Source organism: Chiloscyllium punctatum, chromosome 6 (genome assembly GCF_047496795.1).
Source record: "Chiloscyllium punctatum isolate Juve2018m chromosome 6, sChiPun1.3, whole genome shotgun sequence".
NCBI lineage: Eukaryota > Metazoa > Chordata > Chondrichthyes > Orectolobiformes > Hemiscylliidae > Chiloscyllium > Chiloscyllium punctatum.
The window spans coordinates 14,421,572-14,441,852 of NC_092744.1; the positions used below are offsets into that span (position 1 = coordinate 14,421,572).

General features: G+C 39.1%; 1 protein-coding gene across 2 annotated transcripts in view; it reads left to right on the forward strand.

Annotated features, from left to right (window-relative positions):
• Positions 1–20,036, forward strand: part of tsc22d2 (TSC22 domain family 2) — an 86,755-nt gene extending 66,719 nt beyond the window's left edge. For both annotated transcript variants that reach the window (XM_072572039.1, XM_072572040.1), the window contains 2 exons: positions 15,586–15,637; positions 18,380–20,036. In XM_072572039.1, the coding sequence (XP_072428140.1) occupies positions 15,586–15,637; positions 18,380–18,655 (328 nt within the window). In that variant the 3' untranslated portion in view covers positions 18,656–20,036. The remainder of the gene's footprint in view (positions 1–15,585; positions 15,638–18,379) is intronic.
• Positions 20,037–20,281: the final 245 nt, after the last annotated feature.

Consider the following 20,281-nt stretch of genomic DNA (forward strand, 5'->3'; position numbering starts at 1 on the left):
TCATGGTGATTTGAACATGTTCCTAGATCATTAGTCCAGGGTCCCTGGGTTACTCAGATATGCTACCATTCCCCGATTGAAATAAGCAGGAGTGAAAAGGAATGGGGTGGGTAGTGAGAGGAACCTTCCAGATCATGACTGTTACTCCCTCATTCCATCTAGTGAGTCTATGCAAATATTTAAACAGCCACATTCTGCAGTGCAGTAGAGATACTGCAGTGTGTATGTGATGTGAAAATCTTTCCTGTATGAGTGGTGCTGACTGTTCATGCATATTGATTTTCTGAAACTGTATGTAAAAGGAGCTGGATATGGCTCCTACTGATGCAAAATTGCTTTCTTAATATTTTTTCCCTGTCATGTTATGCTTGTTTAATGTGAATGCATGCCATTTATTCTACATAACTATTTCTGTGCAGTGCAGGCATTACTTAAGAATGGAGATTTGGCAGATTTCTTGGATCCTATATATTATGTGGCATTCTAGACAACACTGTATCCAAGTGCACAGCTGACTACAGTTTGATACTGATGCTTTTGCTGATTATGAAGCAACATGCACAAAAATAGCTCCTAGCTTCAGATTACTGACTTGTCTTTAATCATTAAACAATGACCATGTTGTCCAGCCAGAAATGTCCAGTTTTCAGCAGCTGTGAGACAAATTATACTGTTCAACCATGCAGACAAACTGAGTTCATTTTGTCTTCATCTCTACTATCCTCACTTCATGGTTCCAAGCTATCTTCCCTGTGGGGTAGGGCAAAGGAGGGATAAACTAAATTGTCATTACATTTTTGTTCCCTGTTTGCACATTAGCTGTCAGATGCATTCATTGGGTGGCTGGCCTAGATTGTATGTATGAGCATTATAATTATCTTTTGTGGCAGTGTTTCTCCTGATGACTATGACAAGACCATCTGAGTGTTTTTTTTGCTGTTGTGAATACAATGAATGCACATTGTCTTCTGTTTCAACTTTGTGAAAGTTTGAAGGGATTGAGTAATTAAGTGCAAACATATAGAAGCAAAGCGGTTCTTTTGCAGCTGTACAGGGCCCTGGTGAGACCACACCTGGAGTATTGTGTCCAGTTCTGGCCTCCAAATTTGAGGAAAGACACTCTGGCTATTGATGGAGTGCAGCGTAGGTTCACGAGGTCAATTCCTGGAATGGCGGGACTACCTAACACTGAAAGACTGGAGCGACTGGGCTTGTATACCCTTGAGTTTAGAAGACTGAGAGGGGATCTGATTGAGACATATAAGATTATTAAAGGATTGGGCACTCTGGAGGCAGGAAACATGTTTCCACTGATGGGTGAGTGCCGAACCAGCGGATACAGGGTAGACCATTTAGGACAGAGATGAGGAGAAACTTCTTCACCCAGAGAGTGGTAGCTGTGTGGAATGCTCTGCCTCAGAGGGCAGTGGAGGCCCAGTCTCTGGATTCATTTAAGAAAGAATTGGATAGAGCGCTCAAGGATAGTGGAATCAAGGGTTATGGAGATAAGGCAGGAACAGGATACTGATTAAGGATGATCATATTGAATGGTGGTGCAGGCTCGAAGGGCAGAATGGCCTACTCCTGCATCTATCGAATATATAAAGACCAAGCTGGAGAAAGACTACTGGTCCATTAATTCCCCTCTTCCCATGTACAGAATGGTTAAACTTTAAGCCATTCACTAATGATGCTGGTAGCTGTTGAGCTGCTTTTAAGAACATTTCTGGACCAACTTAACTAACCTATACCCTCTCTATTCTTGTCCCTTGAATGTTTAAGATCCTGAGGCAGTAAGTCGTCTTATTTTAAAATCTGATAAATTAAACATGTTTACATTTTTTAAAATTTCAATGGATAAACTGTGTTGCACAACAGAGAAAATTTAGCACAAATAGCCATTAAAGAATAAAATTCATCAATATAATTTCAAATTGTTGTGGAAAATTGTTTTAAGCTTTCAATGCTCCATGCAACAAGATCATATATGGAGGTGATTTAGCTGCAGGTATCTTTCAATCACAAGTCGGATCACCCTTGTATAACCCAAAATCTTTTTCTGTCCACAGAGACTGCCAGACCAACTTAGGAACTGCAGTATTTTCAGTTTTTGCTTCACATTTCCAGCACCCAGAGTATTTTGCTTTGCTGCCATGTTTTTAAGTCCTAAAATAGCATGGCATATTCCAGTCAATGTCCTGATTTGGGAATGCGTTGCCATTCTCATTGTCATTGGGAATTCTGGGATACAGATCCATTATATTGTATCATTGCAGTAATAGAGTGATAGAGTCATTGAGATGTACAGCATGGAAACAGACCCTTCAGTCCAACTCATCCATGCCAACTAGATATTCCAACCCAATCTAGTCCCACCTGCCAGGACCCGGCCCATATCTCTCCAAACCCATCCATATGCCTTTTAAATGTTGCAATTGTACCAGCCTCCACCACATCCTCTGGCAACTCATTCCATACACGTACCACCCTCTGAGTGAAAAAGCAGTACAGGCCCTTCGGCCATTGATGTTGCGCTGATCTATATTAGTTTGCTTTTGGTCTTGTTAATGATTAGTGACTGACCTGCAACCACGTAAAGTTTTGTTTTACAGTCATTTGTGGGGTGAGGGCATTGCTGGCTAGGCCAGCATTTATTGTTCATTCCCAATTGCCCAGAGGGCAGTTAAGGGTCAACCACATTGATATGGGTCTGGAGTCACATGCAGGCCAGATCAGGTAAGGATGGCAGTTTCCTTCCCTAAAGGCCATTAGTGAACGAAGTAGGTTTTCTAGGACGTGGGCGGGTAGATAACCCTATTGGTTTGGAACAGGGATGACTCACTCAAGGCTTTATTTATTGCCAACCATAGTTGCCCTGAGAAGGTAACTAGACTAGTTAAGATCCTGCTATGCTTTTCAGAAGATTCTCAATTGGAATAAAAACAAACTGCGAGGAAATCTCTGGCAGCATTTGTAGAGAGAGAAATAGATCGTCAAGTTAAATAGGGCTGTTCTTCAAAGCCATTCCTATCAACTGTTTTCATGTCATCGTTGAGATCGCCATTTCCACTTTGACACAAACCAAATTGGCCCTGTCTCAGCTCATCTGTTGAAGCCCTCATTCAATACTTTGTTCCTTTTAGATTTGATGATTCCAGTGCACTCCTGGCCTGTCTTCCCCCATTATACCTTCTGCAAACTCAAGGTCATAGCTTCTCTACCTCGCTGTCATCTAATGCCAGCCTAAAAATCTACCTGTTTAACCAAATCATCGGTCACCTAATCTAATATTTCATGATGCAGAGTGTTGTGTTTTATTTTGTAATGTTCATGTGGAGATTTTATGTTAATAGTGCTAATATAAATGAAGTTGGTCATTGGAATAGTCTATGTAGCCGAAACATACATTTATATTGGGCCTTTAACATCAAGCCAAAGGAAGAGGCATTAGGACAGTAACCAAACAGCTGATTGCCGATTCTAAGCATTTTCTTAAAAGGTGGAGAAAGAAATAAAAATCCAAGATGTGAGAATCTCAATGTTTGAGGTCAAGACATTTGAAATTATGGTCCGCTATGGTGAGATGAAGTCTTAGAAGAAAAGACCAGACTTTGAACACAAAAGTTGTCAATTTGATGCGACTAATAATTAAGATACTGGTGAGCCATATCAAATCCCTAGGAGATCTGCAGTTGTTTGTATGACTAAATATTTCTGTCCTTATAGAAAATTGCATGCTTTTGCTTGATGATTTTCTGTCAATAGATGACATGTACAGTCTCACATTCATGCTTTGGCATTTGGTAAGATCCTAAATTGTGCCAGCTATGATATATCATATTAGAGCTCCAATGTACTTCAACACCCTAAAACAAGCTGTTAGATAATGTTAAGCTGGTTGTTTCATATACATAAAACACAGGAACAGATCACTCTGTCTAGCCAGTCCATAGTGCTGTTTAATGTTCCAGTCGAACCCCTCTTCTTCCAGCTCTTATCAGGATAATCTTTTCGTCCTGTTTCCCTCTCCCCTTAAGTGCATTAATATGTTCCATTCCAACCACTCTTACTGCAGTGAGTTGTTATTTTCAATACTTTAGACAAAAGATGTTCCTTCTAATTTATCTATTTGATTACTTGGTGACTATTGATCTAGGTTGACTAAAGTTAATGACTCAGTTTGACATATCCTTGCTAACATTTCACCTAGATATTTGTCTATCTTACGGGTTTTGGTTCCTCTAAATGTTGCTAATTCCAGTCCATGGTTTGCAAATGCAGAGAAAAATATGCTCCTGACTGGTTATATTTTTAATTGTAGATCATTGTAAACAGTTTCTTTTGTCTTTGCTCCCTAAGGCAAACACTATTCACTGTTGCTTCTTGTTCAGCTCAGACAGCTATATAGTGCAAAAAAAATTTTAACCCTGGGTGTGGGTAAATCTCAATTTAGGTAAAGTGAATTTTATAAGAATCAAATGTACTATATGAAGAATACAGGTGTTTCGTAAAATGTAAGTATTTTGAGTATAATGGAGTGTTGTATGAAAGAGTAGGTTGTTTTAAAATGGATAGCCTTTTGCATTGAAAGAAATGGGTAATATTTTGGTGTTTCTAAGGTTTTAGCTAACATATTAGTATGGACATGTGCTTGCTGCTACTCAATGTATTCACTACAATCAGATTTCAGTAGACTGCGAGAACTTAAGGAATGGAAATAAACTGCAACCTTTCAAGACTGCTTCATTCAATAGGCTGTACATCAACTTGCTTTCCTGCTCTGTACCCATATTTCTCAATTCCCTGACGTGCCAAAATCTATCATTTTCATGCTTGAATACACTCCTCAACCAAGCATCCAGAGCTCTCTGGATAGAAAATCCAAAGATTGCAAACACTTTACAATGCTCCTGTGAATCTCCTTGTAATATTACAGTTGCTCTATATGTACAAGTTGATGTTTTTATTGCTTTCAGTTATATATTCACACTCCTAACTACATATTGGTCTTCATTCACTTACAACTTATCAAATCAACAACTTTATGTTTTCACCAACCCTTAGATCCCCCACTCTGGAATTCACTGTCTAAATCTGATCATTTCTGAATCTTACTTTCCTTTCAGGCTCTCTAAGATTCACCTCTTTAATGTAGCTTTTCACCTTGTCTCTGAACTTTCCCCCACCCCCCCCATAGTCTGTTTTTACATTTACTTTCCAGCTAAACTTTTTTGCCACATATGAATCCCCCTTTTTTTTATACTCAAATTCCCATGATAATTCTGAATCCTACAAGAAAACTACTTGAATTACTGGACGATACTGAACTGAGTGTGTATAGTTGGGAAATCCCACCTCTCTGTCAGCTATTCCTCTGAGTCAGAAGATTGAGAGTTCATGAGCCCTTCAAAGAGATGAGTATATAATTCAGGCTGACTCCCATGAAGGACTGAGGAAGTATTCGAAGGCTAGTTTGACTTTAGACATGAAAGCAAAGTCTCACCTGTCTTCTCAGCTACAAATGATGCTGTAGCAAAGACACGGGGTTCTTGTGTTGTTCATCTAGTACCCCTTGCGGATTATCTGGTCATTTTTCTTATTGCTATTTGTGTGAGCTTTATGCAAAACTAACTGTTGGTACACTTAATTTAAAAACTTTTTGTTTGGGAAGCAGTGGACCATCCTGAAAGTATAAAGGTGCTATTTAGATGCTATATAGCATCCTTTTGCTTTGAAGCCTGTTAACTTGAATCTCATGTTCAACAGCAGTGCACATGTCAGTGATCTGTACAAATGATTGATTGTTTATGGCCTGATTTTGCAAATGGTGGTGGTGATGCTTGCTGCTGACTCTAAAGAAAGCTGATCTGCTAAGCTCTGGATCTGAATTTAAAGTTCCCCAATGTTAATTTCATTGTGACGCCATCTACAGGAAATTTCTTGCATCCAGTTGTAATAATGTCATTAAACTGAGGAAGGGGCCAGGGCATAGCAGCCTGTGAAACCAGTGCAGGTAATGGGATTGGTGTAGTTTGCTTATTGGTCGTTGGATGCTGTATGGCACTGAAAATTTCTCTCTGAATATAGTGCAGGAGGCAAGTAGATTTCACTATTCAATTTTTAAAATAAGCTTTCAGGAAGAAAAATAGATTAGGGCATATGTAGGGAGCTAAAAATGTGTTGCTGGAAAAGCGCAGCAGGTCAAGCAGCATCCAAGGAGCAGGAGAATCGACGTTTCAGACATGAGCCCTTCTTCAGGAAAGATTCCTGAAGAAGGGCTTATGCCCGAAACGTCGATTCTCCTGCTCCTTGGATGCTGTCTGACCTGCGCTTTTCCAGCAGCACATTTTCAGCTCTGATCTCCAGCATCTGCAGTCCTCACTTTCTCCTTGCATATGTAGGGAAGCAAGATGGGTGAAATATAAAAATGAGCCTTAACATAGTGTTTTTTAAATCCTTTTAGAATGGAATGGAGAAATTTGAAATTGCATAAATGTGAAGTAATTTTTTGTTGCCAGAGAGGTTATTCAACAGAATTATTACTTGGGTCAGCTGCTTAAAAAACTCAGTTGAAACTCATTTGTAAAAAGTTAGACACTTCTGTCAAATCAGTGATTTTGAGTCGTTTTGCAGGTGTCAGACTTGAACAGTGCACCCTGTGCAGGCGATTGGAAGCAGAGTGCAGTTTTAGCATTTCTGCATCTAACCGCAGAGTTCAAAGGCCAGAAGTTGCTGTCATTTTCAGAAAGTAATGATGGTTAATGCTGACAGCTACCAAATTTGGTTTATTATTTGCACCTTTGGCTTGAGATCCACCTTTCCTTTGCACATCTGCAAACTGCTTAGGATGTTGATCCGCATTAAGGACAACATAAATGCATTTTGTAGTTGAGCCATAACTTCGAAATTAAATTCTTTCTTTTGATTTTTTTTAAAAAATGCACACTTAATTTTATCTTTATTCCATCTGGTTTAGCTTACATATCTATCTTTTCCTGTTCTATTAATTGTAGCCTCAACTTTATAATGTAGGCTCCTATTTAAAATTTAGTTCTAGATTGGCTGAACTTTCTTTCTAAAGGCAAAACATTTTAGTGTGTGCTAAGTGTTATAGTTCGCTTTTTATGCAGCATCTTTACAGTCAAATTTGGAAATTGTAATCGGGGAAAGGAAAATGTGTATTTTTCTAGCATCTTCCGTGAATACCAACTGTCCAAAAACACTTTACAATCACCAAGGTGCTTTGTCACTGTTAAGATGTAGGAAATGGTGCGATCGGTTTGCACACAGCAAACATTCACAAGTCGTAATGTGGTAATGACCAAATCATCTGTTTTGAGTGATGTTGGTTGAGAGATGAACATTGGCCAGGGTACCAGGGAGAACTCCCCTGGTCGTCTTTGAAACCGTACTTTTGCATCCACCTGAAGACCATAAAATGCGAGAAAAGTAGTAGGCCATTTGATTCATCAAGTCTGCTTTAACGTTCAAATGAGATCTTGGCTGATCTTGCATCCTCAACTTCACTTTTGTATCTTATTCCTATAACCTTTGATATTCCCTTCCTAATGTGTGTCTGGGGGGAGGGGTACAGTAGTAGGCGCACCAACTCTACAATGCTAAGATCAAGTGCCAACTCATGGCCACTCCCTCGACCACAACCTCACCTCCCATCTCCCAGACCATCCACAACCTCATCACCTCAATCTCCCACCAACAGCCTCCAACCTCACACTCCCCGGTTCCTCCACCTATCCAAAATTCACAAACCTGACTGCTCTGGTCGACTCATTATCTCAGCCTGCTCCTGCCCCACCAAATGTATCTCTGCTTACCTTGACGTTGTCCAGTCCCCCTTGGTCCAGCACCTCTCCACATATGTTCGGGACACCATCCACGGTTTCAATTCTTCCATGGCTCTCATTTCCCTGGCCCCAATGCCTTCTCTTCACCATGGACATCTAGTCCCTATACATATCCATCCGCCATGACGAAGGCCTCCAAGCCCTCCGTTTCTTCCTCTCCTGCCAAGCCAACCAATACCCTTACACTGAGACACACATCCGATTGGCTGTATTGATCCTCATTCAACAATTTTGCCTTCAAATCCTCCCACTTGCTCCAGATAAAAGGGGTAGCTACAGACCCGCCTGCCTCTTCAGGTACATGGAACAGTTCATCTTCCGCACCTTCACCAGCACCGTTCCCTGCCTTTTCCTCCACTATGTTGATGACTTGTATCAGCACGACCTCGTGCCCCTGTGAGGAGGTTGAACAGTTCATCAACTTCACTAACACCTTCCGCCTTGAGCTCAAGACACTGGATCAATGTGGATTTCACCAGTTTCTTCATTTCCCTCCCCCCACAATATCCCAGATCCAAGCTTCCAACTCGGCACCACCTTCCTGACCTGTCCTACCTGTCCATCTTCCTTCATAACTATCTGTTCCATCCTCCTTTCCGACCTATCACCATCGCCCTCTCATGCCCCCTCCTACCTACTCCAACCCCCTCCCATTTATCTCTCAGCCCCCTCGAGCCACCCCCCCATTCCTGATGAAGAGCTTATGCTCAGCGTCGACTCTTCTGCTCCTCGGATGCTGCCTGACTGGCTGTGCTTTTCCAGCACCACACTTTTCGACTCTGATCTCTAGCATCTGCAATCCTCACTTTCTCTTGATTTTAAAAATTAACTCATCTCAACCTTGAATACATCCAGAGACCCAACTTCAACAGCCTGTCTGGTAAAGAATTGCACAGATTCACTACTTAAAGTGAAGAATTCTCTCTTTATCTCTGTCTTAAATGTGCAATCCCTTATTCTGAGACTTACACCCTCTGATTCTAGACTTCCTCACAAGGGGAAACCAACTTCTCTGCATCTACCGTATTAAGCCAACTAAGAAACTTCTATGTTTCAATAAGTCTACTGTCATTCTTCTAAATTCAAATAACTGCAAATCCAACCTGCTGAACCTCTCATTTTTAAAAAGAAAAAGCCCAAGTTCAACCAATGCCAGTATATCTTTCCTTGGATAAGGAGATCAAAACTGTTTGCAATATTCAAACTGTGGTCTGACTAGTGCATTATGTAGTTTTAGCAAGACCTCCTGTTTTGTACCTCATTCTCTTTGAAATAAAGGTCAACATTTCTCTTGTGTTTATTACTTGCTGAAGTTGGATGCTAGCTTTTCACAATTCACGTCCATGGGCCCCTAAATCTCACTGTTGTAGTTTTCTGGGGTTTCTGTCTTTAACTAATATTCAGCTTTTCATATTCTTCCTGCTAAAGTGCACAACCTTACATTTTACCACAACATATTCCATCTGCCAAATTTGTGTTCTCTCTATACTTCCTAGACTTTGTCTTCCTCACTACTTGCACCTCCACCTATTTTTGTGAAAGGGCAGACCAGGCTTCAGATTAATGTCTAATCTGAAAGATAGCACTTCTGACAATTGAATACTTCCCTCAGTACAGCACTGGGGTCTCGGCCTTGATGAAGTGCTGAGTCTCTAGTGTGGGCTTGAGCCAACATCCTTCTGACTTGGAGGTGGGTGCAGTACCAGCTGAGCCTGGTAATAAATATCTGTGTAACAATGTGTAAAATTGGGGCGGGAATGAGAATCAGTGGGAATTGCTATCCCAAAACTGGTAATCCCATTGGCAATGGCCCATGTGAGTTGAGTAGAACCCACTGTTTGTTAAAATATAACTAATTTTTCACATACCAACATAATTTGGCCTTCCAATGTCTCTGAACCTTTATTTTTCTTGAGGCATCTGCTTTTACATTGTTTACTAGTTATTCTTTCTGTACCAGCTACAGAGAAGAACTCCCACCTCACTTTTCACTACGATTCTGCTTTTTTTTGGCAATCTTTTCATACTATAGAAAGCTGTTGGCTGAAATGTCATAGTTAATGGAAGATACTGAACTGCAAGAATACAGCTGGGGAAAATTCCTCTTTCGTGTCAGCTGTTGTAGTGCTTGCACTCTTGGCTGAGTCATAGGATGTAGAACAGCACAGGGATATGTTCTTCATGTCTGTATTAACTGTAATGCCATTCTGAACTAATCCCATTAGCCGGAATATGGTCCAGGTCCCCTTCCCTGCCTGTTCATGCCTGTCCAAATGCTTCTTAACCTTCTGTCCTACAATAGCAATATTTAAGAGCTCATGCTCCCTTTAGAAGCATGAGCAAATAATCTAGCCTGACACTCACGTGCAGGATTAAACTGGTGTCAAATGCCCATCTTTTCCTTTGAGATATTAAATCAAGAGATCAGTTAGGTCCTCTGGCACAAAGATACCATGGCATTGTTTAAAAACTGGTGTTCTTGCATTGTCCTGTCAACACTTATCCAATGCCACTTATCTGATTATTTTTCTCATTGCTACTTGTGGGACCTTTCTATGTGCAAAACTACCTGTCAGTGTACTTCATCTAAAACCTTTACTGTCTAGGAAACATTTTTGACAATCCGAGGAAATAAGAGTTGCTATATGGGTAAAAGTTATTTTTCTTTAAAGACTTTTATTTTAATAACATGTTTTATAGCCGTGCGCCTGGAAGTGATCTGTACAAATTGATTTTGACCTGATTAATTATGACCGAAATTTTGGTTGATATTGTGATTTTACTTGTGTTAATTGCATTGTAATTGGAGGGAGAAACAATAATTGTGAACATGCAAATTAACAGAGGAGTACAATGCAAGCAATGCTTTAAAGCTGCTCTGGTACAATGGGAGTGGGGGAAAATGCTTTCTTAAAATTCATTATGGGAGACTTGAGCTATATGCAATTACTTGAATAATTCTAGAATAATTAGTTCTAACTGTGGTACTGGAGTCACCTGGAGGGGATGGGTGTAAGCTGAGGCATGAAACTCAGGTAATTAAACCATTTTTTTTAAAGGTAGTAGGAGATGCTCCTAAAATAACTATAAATGTTTCTAACATTTTAAATAGCAACCAGTTGGACCTGCTTTCTGTGAAGGTGACTGAACCTACTATTTATTGTGTGTAGATAAGTATCGATTTTTGCATGTCTTTCTAGATGTTGTCAACTGAGGATATGGTGGTTTGGAATGCACCGTGATTTGTGTCTCCTCGTCATCAGTGCCGATGCAAATATAATGCCAGAGTTTGTTTCAACTTGCCTTTTACTGGTTATGACGATGCCATTTTTGACTTTGTGTGCTTCCGGCTTCAGTAACAGGATGCGTGTAGTATATATTAACAGACAGCTTTTGCTGTTCACTGGCATTAATTTGGAGCTTGAGCATGAAGGGATTGCACGCAATGTACAGAAGTCGGAATTCTCACAGAATAAAAAAATGGACTGTGAGGTAATTATTTTGTTAATGGGGTCTCTCTTGTCAGAATAATAATTGTGACTTGTATGTGAATATCTCTTCCACTTGTGTCTTAAAGGTGTTTGTTTTAAGATTCCAGTGTGCAACCATTAGAGCATGTTTAGAATCAGCAAAGTAATTCAGTTTCTTGAGGTCTCATATCTAATGTACTTCCAGTTATTTGAACTGGAGCAATGGAAAGATTTCTGAGGCAAATTCATGTATGAGGAGCGTTCTAATAACTGAATTTATTAAAACTTTCAAAAAAAAGTGTAGAAATAGGTTGAGATGTATTATGCTAAATACTGTCTGATTGGGAGACAGGATAAAAGGCGAACAAAGAAAACAATGAGTTTATCAGATTTTCTAAAGTAGTTTGCTGTATTTGTGTTCACTATTGTGTGACATGTTCGATTATCCGCTACCATTAAACTTCGGAAGAGATTAATGACATTTTGTTAATTGCACACTTAATCCATTATTTTTTTTAGCTGATTTTGTTGCTACAGGGCAGTGGGGAAAAATCAGACTATAAAATTTATTTTTTTATTTGAGGCAAAAAATACAGAGTGGTTTTTCAAAATGCCACTCCGAGCCTTGCCTGGGTATTCCTACCTGGCTGGCTGGACTGCTAGCAAAGTAGTTATATCAAAGAGGGCTGTGCCCAGTAGCTGCATCGTACAAGTGATATTTTAAACAACTAATTTCTCTTCTGATCCAGATGAAGTCCCTGTTTGATTCAAACCAGAGACAGCTAAACGAGATGAATGTAGGGAATGTAGATTCAACATTGGCAGCATGGGCAAATGGATGCAGTTGATGACAGTTTCAATGCACATAGTAAATACTGAAAGTTGCCCTGGCACAAAGGAACATGATGGTTGAAATGAAAAAGAACAGAGAGAAATGTATTAGTAAACACAAGCCAGTTTGTTTGAATATTGAAAGGTTTTACAGAACTAGCCTTCATCTCAAAATAGGTCTTGGCTTCTGATAGCTGGTTCTGTTTAAAAGGACTTCTGCATATTTTGTTTAGAATAATTCTGTTTTTCTTTTGCCTAAGCTATTTACTGTGTTTTGTACAAATATTTTTTACTGGTTACCACTGGGTGTCAGCAGCACAGATTGAGGAGCTGTGCACATTCAGGTGTTTTTTTGGAATAATTTCATTCTTGTTCAGTCAATGTTCCTCTCTTACTCAATAAAAATTAGTTAGTTAATTAGTTCTGTGTTTTGAGTTGGGTTTCTGGCAAACTCTGGACTAGTATACCTAAAGGAATCGGTTGAGCTCAATATGTGGCAATTGCAGTTTAACAGATGCATTTTATATTTAGTACAAAAGGTGACTGAAACAGTTCAGATTTCACTTGCAAGGCAAAATGAACTTCGTTTTACAGCTGTCAATCTAGGTGACTTAGATGCAGCTTATTTTCAAGTTTATAGTATAAATTTTGAGAGGAAAAATACAGCTTTCAGCTGTTTATGTGCTCATAATAAGTGAACCTCAAAGAAAATGGAAGTCACTACCAACCTTTTCAATGTCTATGATTTGTGCTTGGTGCCTTTACTGGATCGGGTTCCTTCCATTTTGTAACCTCGAATTATGTTAATACTGTGGCCATCTGCTTTCCCTAGCCATAAGTGTTGAAAAATCCCATGGTATTACCCAAGGATATTTGATGCGCTGGCCAACATTTCTTCTCAGCCAATTAAGTTCCAAACATGAAATTGTAGAATGAGCACAGAAAGACTTTTCCATCCTGTATGCCCATGTGCAAATTCCCCTTTGAAAGTTACTATTAACTCTTCTTCCATCACCCTCTTTAGACAATCCATTCCAAATCACAGCAACACATCTGAGTAAATTCATAAGCTCATGTCACCTATGGGTTTTTTTAGCCTATTCATTTGTTCATGTTGTACAGAATGTTTTGTGCATTTGACTGCATGATATTCCCAATACTCATACACTTATTATTAATTATATATACTTCATAAAATGCTTTTGAGATGAATCAATATGATAAATCTGTGTAAATTGCAGGTTTTGATAATGGAATGTCCGGTGTGACTAATAGGCTTCTGAAAACATTCCACCTTTGACTTGACCATTCTTTAGTAACTTCCCTTTTCTTTGTATTTGTCCTTGTTGATCCTGCGTTTTGGATGATATGGGGAGAGGTGAAGAATAAAGTCAATAGTGCAAGCATGATCCAGATTCACTTGGGCATTATGTTACATTGTGGGGAATTGAGCAGTCAAGAGTTCAAATTCTTAAATATTTCAACTTACTTTTAGATACAGTAATATTAACACATCCAGAGTGTTCTAAAAAGTTTTAACTTCCTTCCAGAGCTCCCCTCTCCACGGTATGCGATACGTCATGATCTAGCAATGTCAGGAAACCAGTATAAGTTGCTGTCACAATAAATTTCCTCTTATGTGGAAAACTTAAAGTATGTTGAGAATAACCTGATCAGATTGCAGATTTTCCAATCTAAATCTAATTGCACTGCTTGTCCAGAATACCTCGCTGCAGCCTTTGAATTCAAGATTCAAGAATACTATATTCTGACTGTGCTTGAATGCGCAAGTTGGTTCTTTAGGCACTATTGCTATGTTCTGACGTCCTATATGCCTTGGTCCCAGGCAAAATGAGGAAGAAACTGGCACTGTGGTGATGGCATTAAACACGTGGCACTTTTAATTTTAATAATCTGACTGGTGAGATGTGAGTGTCAGTGCACAGCTGGCACAAGCCAGTACGTTTTAAAATCAAAAAAGGAAGTGTTTCTAGTCTGCAGCTTCCTCAACATGTTAAGTTTATTCATGTGTTGTGGGTTTTAAGTGCATTGTGTTTCAGAAGCCGGTGGTGCTAAGATCCAACTAAAGCCATTATTTTTCTCTTCCATTTAAATTTGTTAAATACCTTCCACAGTATTTTCAATGCAAATGATCCTCAGGAGATTTTATAGTCTTTCTGTTGTGACATTACTGCTTTAGCTTTGTTACACGTGTGCTGACTGCTCCCATTAAATTATTAGTAACTGTTTTCCATGCACTTAACGATAACCCAAGTGTGGAAAGATGTGTTTAGCATAATGCTGAACATAGTGGATTCAAAACAATTTGACCAAACTTTGTGTTACCAAATACAAATAGACAATGTTGGACAAACTCAGCAGATCTGGTAGCATCTGTAGAGTGAGAAATAGAGTTAGCCTTTCAAGTCGGACTTTTTTAGAATTAACATGTCAGATTGGACTCAAAAGAACAGAGTTAATGTTTTGAGTCCGATATGACATGTTAATTCTAAAAAAAAGTCCGACTTGAAAGGTTAACTCTGTTCACCTCTCTGCAGATACTGTCTGACCTCCTGAGTTTCCCCATTCTCTGCTGAGATTTTCAGCTTCTGCTAAAATTTGCTTTTACAAAATATAATGGGGTTTGTTGTTTCTTAAATGCTATACCACAGTTGCCTTAACTACACAGTATATAGTTTTTTTGGACAGTATGCTCAACTCCCTGAGAGATGGAATTTTGTGTCACTCAGTGTGGAATTTATTCAATGACCCAGCATCCGCTGCTCACAGTGGAAGAGAATTCTGAAAGTGTACTACTTGGTCATCCGTGCCTTAAGTGGAAGAGAGAAATTACTGTCTTCACCCATACCTAATCTGCTCGCACTTCTCTCCCACCTCCCCCCACCCACCCCATTTGTCAGTATTCAGTATGTCACTGCTTAAATAAGGAGACCAAAACTGTACACACTCCACATACAGTTTTCCCTTGCACTGTATCGACTTCCCTACTTTTATATTCTTATCATCCCCAAAAGATGCAAAAGCACAAAATTAAAAGGATGTAAATTCCTCTGATAACTAGGTTATATTGAAATGGTGGAGTTTGAATAAAACTGCAGCTGTCCTTTTGGAGGAAACTGCATTAAAACTTAATTTGCAACCCTCTCCAGTGGTGTAAGCTAGATTTTTGTGCATATTTTAAAGCATGTGCTGGTTGCTTCACTTTTAAATGAAGAGCAATCTCAATACTTTACATTCTAGTGTGTGCTGCTACTGAGGGCTGAGGAGACGCACTGTGAAATGTTCCACCAGCATCTTAAGCTTTTAAACACCACACCCAATCAAATTTTGTAGTTCTTCATTTAGACTAGTCAAAAAATGTTGTGCTTGATATTTCATGGTGCTCCTTTCTATTACAGTGCTTCAGGAGCCAGTGTGGTAGCAATCGACAACAAAATCGAACAGGCAATGGTAAGTGCAATGAATCCTCCAATAATCAATTTACTCCCTCTTCAGGTTAGCAATGATGGGTTTCTTAGGTATTTTCTTTCTTCTTTACAATATTAGTATGCAAATTTTACTTGCATGTTCAACTTGCCCAACCCCAATGAGCGATTAACATGTCACAAGGTAGAACAAATCAAATTGGTTTATCTAATAGTCATGATGTATTGGGTTTTTTGTATCCAAATACAAGGTATGGGCTAGGCCAGCAATTGTTGCCCATCCCTAATTGCTCAGAGGGGCAGTTAAGAGTCAGCCACATTGCTGTGGGTCTGAAGACCAGGTAAGGATGGCAGTTTCCTTCTCTAAAGGGCATTAGTGAATCAGATGAGTCTTTCTGATAATTGGCAATATTTCATGATCATCATTAGACTCTTAATTCTAGATGTTATTTTAATGAATTCAAATTTCAGCATCAGTTATAGCAGGATTTGAACCCAGAACACTACCCTCTGGTCTCTGGACTAATAGCCTAGCAATAATGTCAGTGGGCCATCATGTTCTCACAGAGGGCATTTGTTGAAAAGCATTTTTAGAAAATTTAGTTGAACTGCGATAAACCTGATGAGCGTGTTACAGCTGATAAACTTGGGGCTGGGGGTGGGGTAAGGTAGGAGAGGAGTGTCAACATCGCAACTAATATCCTAGTTTGTACAGTTTCATTTCTTGCTGAAAAGTTGACTCTGGAGCATTTGAGAGATGACATTCTGCATATAACCTTATGCTCATCATGTACCTGATCTCAATAAGAAACCAATAGGAATATTTTTTTCTTCTGATTCACCACTTGGAAAAATCACCAATGAATTTATTGTTGAAAATTGATAAAACATTTAATAATCTCCAAAAATGCCCGTTGCTTTGCCTGTGCTTTAATATTCACTTTTTAAAAAAGATCCTGTTCAACTCTTGGGCTTTCTCTGAAATAGATCCATGTTTCAGTTTGGTTCTCCACTCTGTTATAACCTTCAAGTGTATTTTCTCCCCTTCCTCTGCCCAATTGTCTCCATAGTCCATTGATTGCTCTCCTATTTTCAACCCAGCTAAAATCAGCAGATAGTCTGCTGCGAACCAGAAGTTTTCTTGTCCTGTACAAGATAGCAGTGTTCTGCACATAACCAGTTTGACCATCTGTATCTAGAAGTAATCATATGTTCATATGTGTAGTTGAACATTTTCTCAAAATCATTGCATTCTGCTGACCAGATGGGGTGATTCAATTGCAAGTTCTTGTCATGAGTGATTCAGAATCCTGCTACCAAACAGTTTTTTAGATTACTAGATATTTTTAAGTTACATTAGTGTGGAAACAGGCCCTTCGGCCTAACAAGTCCACACCGACCCGCCGAAGCGCAACCCATCCATGCCCCTACATTTACCCCTTACCTAACACTACGGGCAATTTAGCATGGCCAATTCACCTGGCCCGCACATCTTTGGACTGTGGGAGGAAACCCACGCAGACACGGGGAGAACGTGCAAACTCCACACAGTCAGTCGCCTGAGGTGGGAATTGAACCCGGGTCTCGGGCGCTGTGAGGCAGCAGTGCTAACCACTGTGCCACCGTGCCACTGGAGTTCTGGAGTTCTGTTGTGCCTTGCCCCTGAAGAAGCAGCTACTTTCACTGTGCCATCTACATGTAGCTGAATGCAACATGGTTTCTCCAGTAGGTTGTCATAGACATCATTAAGGTAGTCAAATAGAAAGATATCTACAACTGATTGTAGATGAACCCAAACATTTATTAAGTGTTGATTTGTGTCTCAAATTATTTTTCTGACTAAAGCAAAACATAGATAGGACACTATGGGTGAAAACAAAGCAAGCTGACCATTTTTGTAAACAGGTCTGGTGAAGGAACAGAGTACAAATATGAGAAGCAAAAGATGATATGGGGTCCCAGCATAGTGATATTAATTTAGGACAGTTCTGACAAAACAGCAAGAAATGATTAATCGAATGGCCCTGTGTGCTGTAAACCTGATTTGCTCTTTGTTTGCCAGACTGTTTTATACCTGCTGATGGTTTTCGCTAAAGTGGCAGTTTTTGGAACTGAAGCAGTTTAATTCCCCTTCCAATCACCTGTTTGTGCTTGCATTGCTAAGTATCACTTTTCTTGCAAAGACACTGTTTAAGTAAATCTGGTAATACGGTTTTAGAAATGCAAGCATTGCCATTGCAATCAGAATTTCATGAATTATATTTCAAAATGTCTTGGAGTGTATAATTTATCCCAACATGCTTATTTTGGGAATTAAGCTGCACATTTGAAAGATGTTCTGCAGTAGAAAATAGTCATCTCAGGAGTTGCACATCTTGCTTTCCTTGCTGAACTGTCAATTACCAAGTCTGCAAACTGGCTACATGATTTAAAATACTACAAATTGCAAAGTGTTTCCTTGCTAACTGCAGCCTGTTTGAAATCATAGCCCCAATTTTCTCCATGTTATCCCTGTACTTCAGTGCTTGGCAACAATTGATGCCTAACATGATGTCTCCATGCTGCCAGGTAAATAGGCTTTTCTATTTTAAAAAAATACATTTTAATTTGAGCCCTTTTTTTTGTTCAATGTACAAAAACGCTGCAGAGTTGACATCACTTTCTCGTTAAAGGACTAAATGAATTGGATTGTTCTGTCATGTTGAAGGATTCTACTGTGAAATCTGTTCGGAAGTGCAAGTCATTGATTATGCTTTTTTTAATGCAGGATTTAGTGAAAAGTCATCTGATGTATGCAGTAAGAGAAGAAGTGGAAGTCTTGAAGGAGCAGATCAAAGAGCTGATTGAAAAGAACTGTATACTAGAACGAGAGAATTCATTATTAAAATCATTAGCGAACAATGACCAGCTGTCTCAGCTTCAGACCCAGGTGACCAATCCCAGTAGCACTTCGCAAACACAGCAGCCGCCAGCAGTAGCACAACCTCAACAGAGCGCACAACAGACACAGCCTCCACCACAGCCTAATGTCCCTTCTGCATGAAACTTGTTCGCCTGCATAGGAAAAGAAATCTTCAAAAAAAAATACAACGTGTGCCACTGGTGTTCTTACCACTCTACATTGAACAGCAAATAGCCATGCTTAAATGTGTTTTTTGCTCTTTGGCCTTCTCAGTATTAGACAATCACCCGCAAGAGCTTTCTACGTGCGATGTTGCAGTTGGCATCCGCAAGTGTATGACAGCGTGAAGAGAAGTGGTTGAAGGATTAATGTCTTGTAGGAGGAAAGCTGATTTTCATCAGGTTTATGGACAAGTGGGTACCTACATCTTTCTGGCTTACCAAGGTTTTATACATAATGATATATGTATATATACACATACATATATGAAAAATAGGAATCTCTGGGTCATTGCACCTGTCTAACATTAAGACCTGGTTAGCAGCTCTGTCTGAAAGGAGCCACCATTCTAGTAACTTTTTTGCAGACATGAATTTTCATTTACTGTTTGTTTTTATTTATTACGGGGCTGCTATTTTCATATGTAAATGAACAATGTCATAGAAATCTTTTTTTTTGTAAGTTTGAAATTAAAGATTATAAGATTACTGGTAAAAGCAAGTGATGGTTGGGATTGCGTATATTAGTTTGAAAATATAGGCAATAATAAAATTGCAAAAAAAAATCCTGGCTTAAAGAGTTCTAACACTAATGGCAGTTTTACCATGGGGATTTTCTTCTGCGATAGTCGAATCCTGGTTTGAATGTAAATTTTGTATAGAGTGTAAGTATTATAAGGAAGAACATAGAAGACTTGTACAAGTAGACATCGGACATTGTGACCTAACACCTTGAAAGGATATTTGGCTTTTTTTTTGATGAAGAAAAATAAACTGTGCTCATTTCTGTTGCTGATTTTTGATGTCTGGAAAAAAAATTGCCATGATTTTTCTGTTTTTTTTTTCTTTTTCCCTCAAGAGTTTTTTGGGGGAGGGGAGGATAATAAAAAGCTGTGAAATTGTTCAACCTACTTTGTAACCAAAGAAGCTAAGCTATGTATCTGAATTCATTTATTTTTTACAGCTGTTCTGTATACATTATTTTAGATTACTTTATTCTTTTGAGCTTTAATGAGCATTTTTTCTTTACACTCTTCGCATGTTCAGCATGACCCCTTTATCAGACCAGTTTCTTACCTCATGTTTTTACTGAGCACTCTTACTGTAAAAGTTTAGTCTGTGAACAATGTCCAATTAAAACTATAAAAACAGCTGTTGGATTCAAGCTAGTGTTAAGTGCTAGTCAGAAAAAAATGGAGTGAGCCATCTTTTGTTCATTTAAATGGTGTTTTGAATTTCATATGCATAAAGTTTTGTTACATTGCAGATTTTATTGTATTTAATAAATGCAACGTGCCGATTCAGATGTGCTATTTGTCTCGTGTGTTTGAATTAAAGTGCGCAATACTGCAAAAGTAGCTTAAAGAAACCTTTCCCTCATTGTGTCTTCACATTCTTTTAAGTAGGACAGAAATTGATGACTATGAGAATGGACTTTGTTTGTGAAACATTAGGACTGAGATGAGACTTAACGTATTGCCAAGGAAGACTGTGGAGGTAAAGTTGTTGAATGTATTTAAGATAGGTCCTTGACTGGTAAGGGAATCAA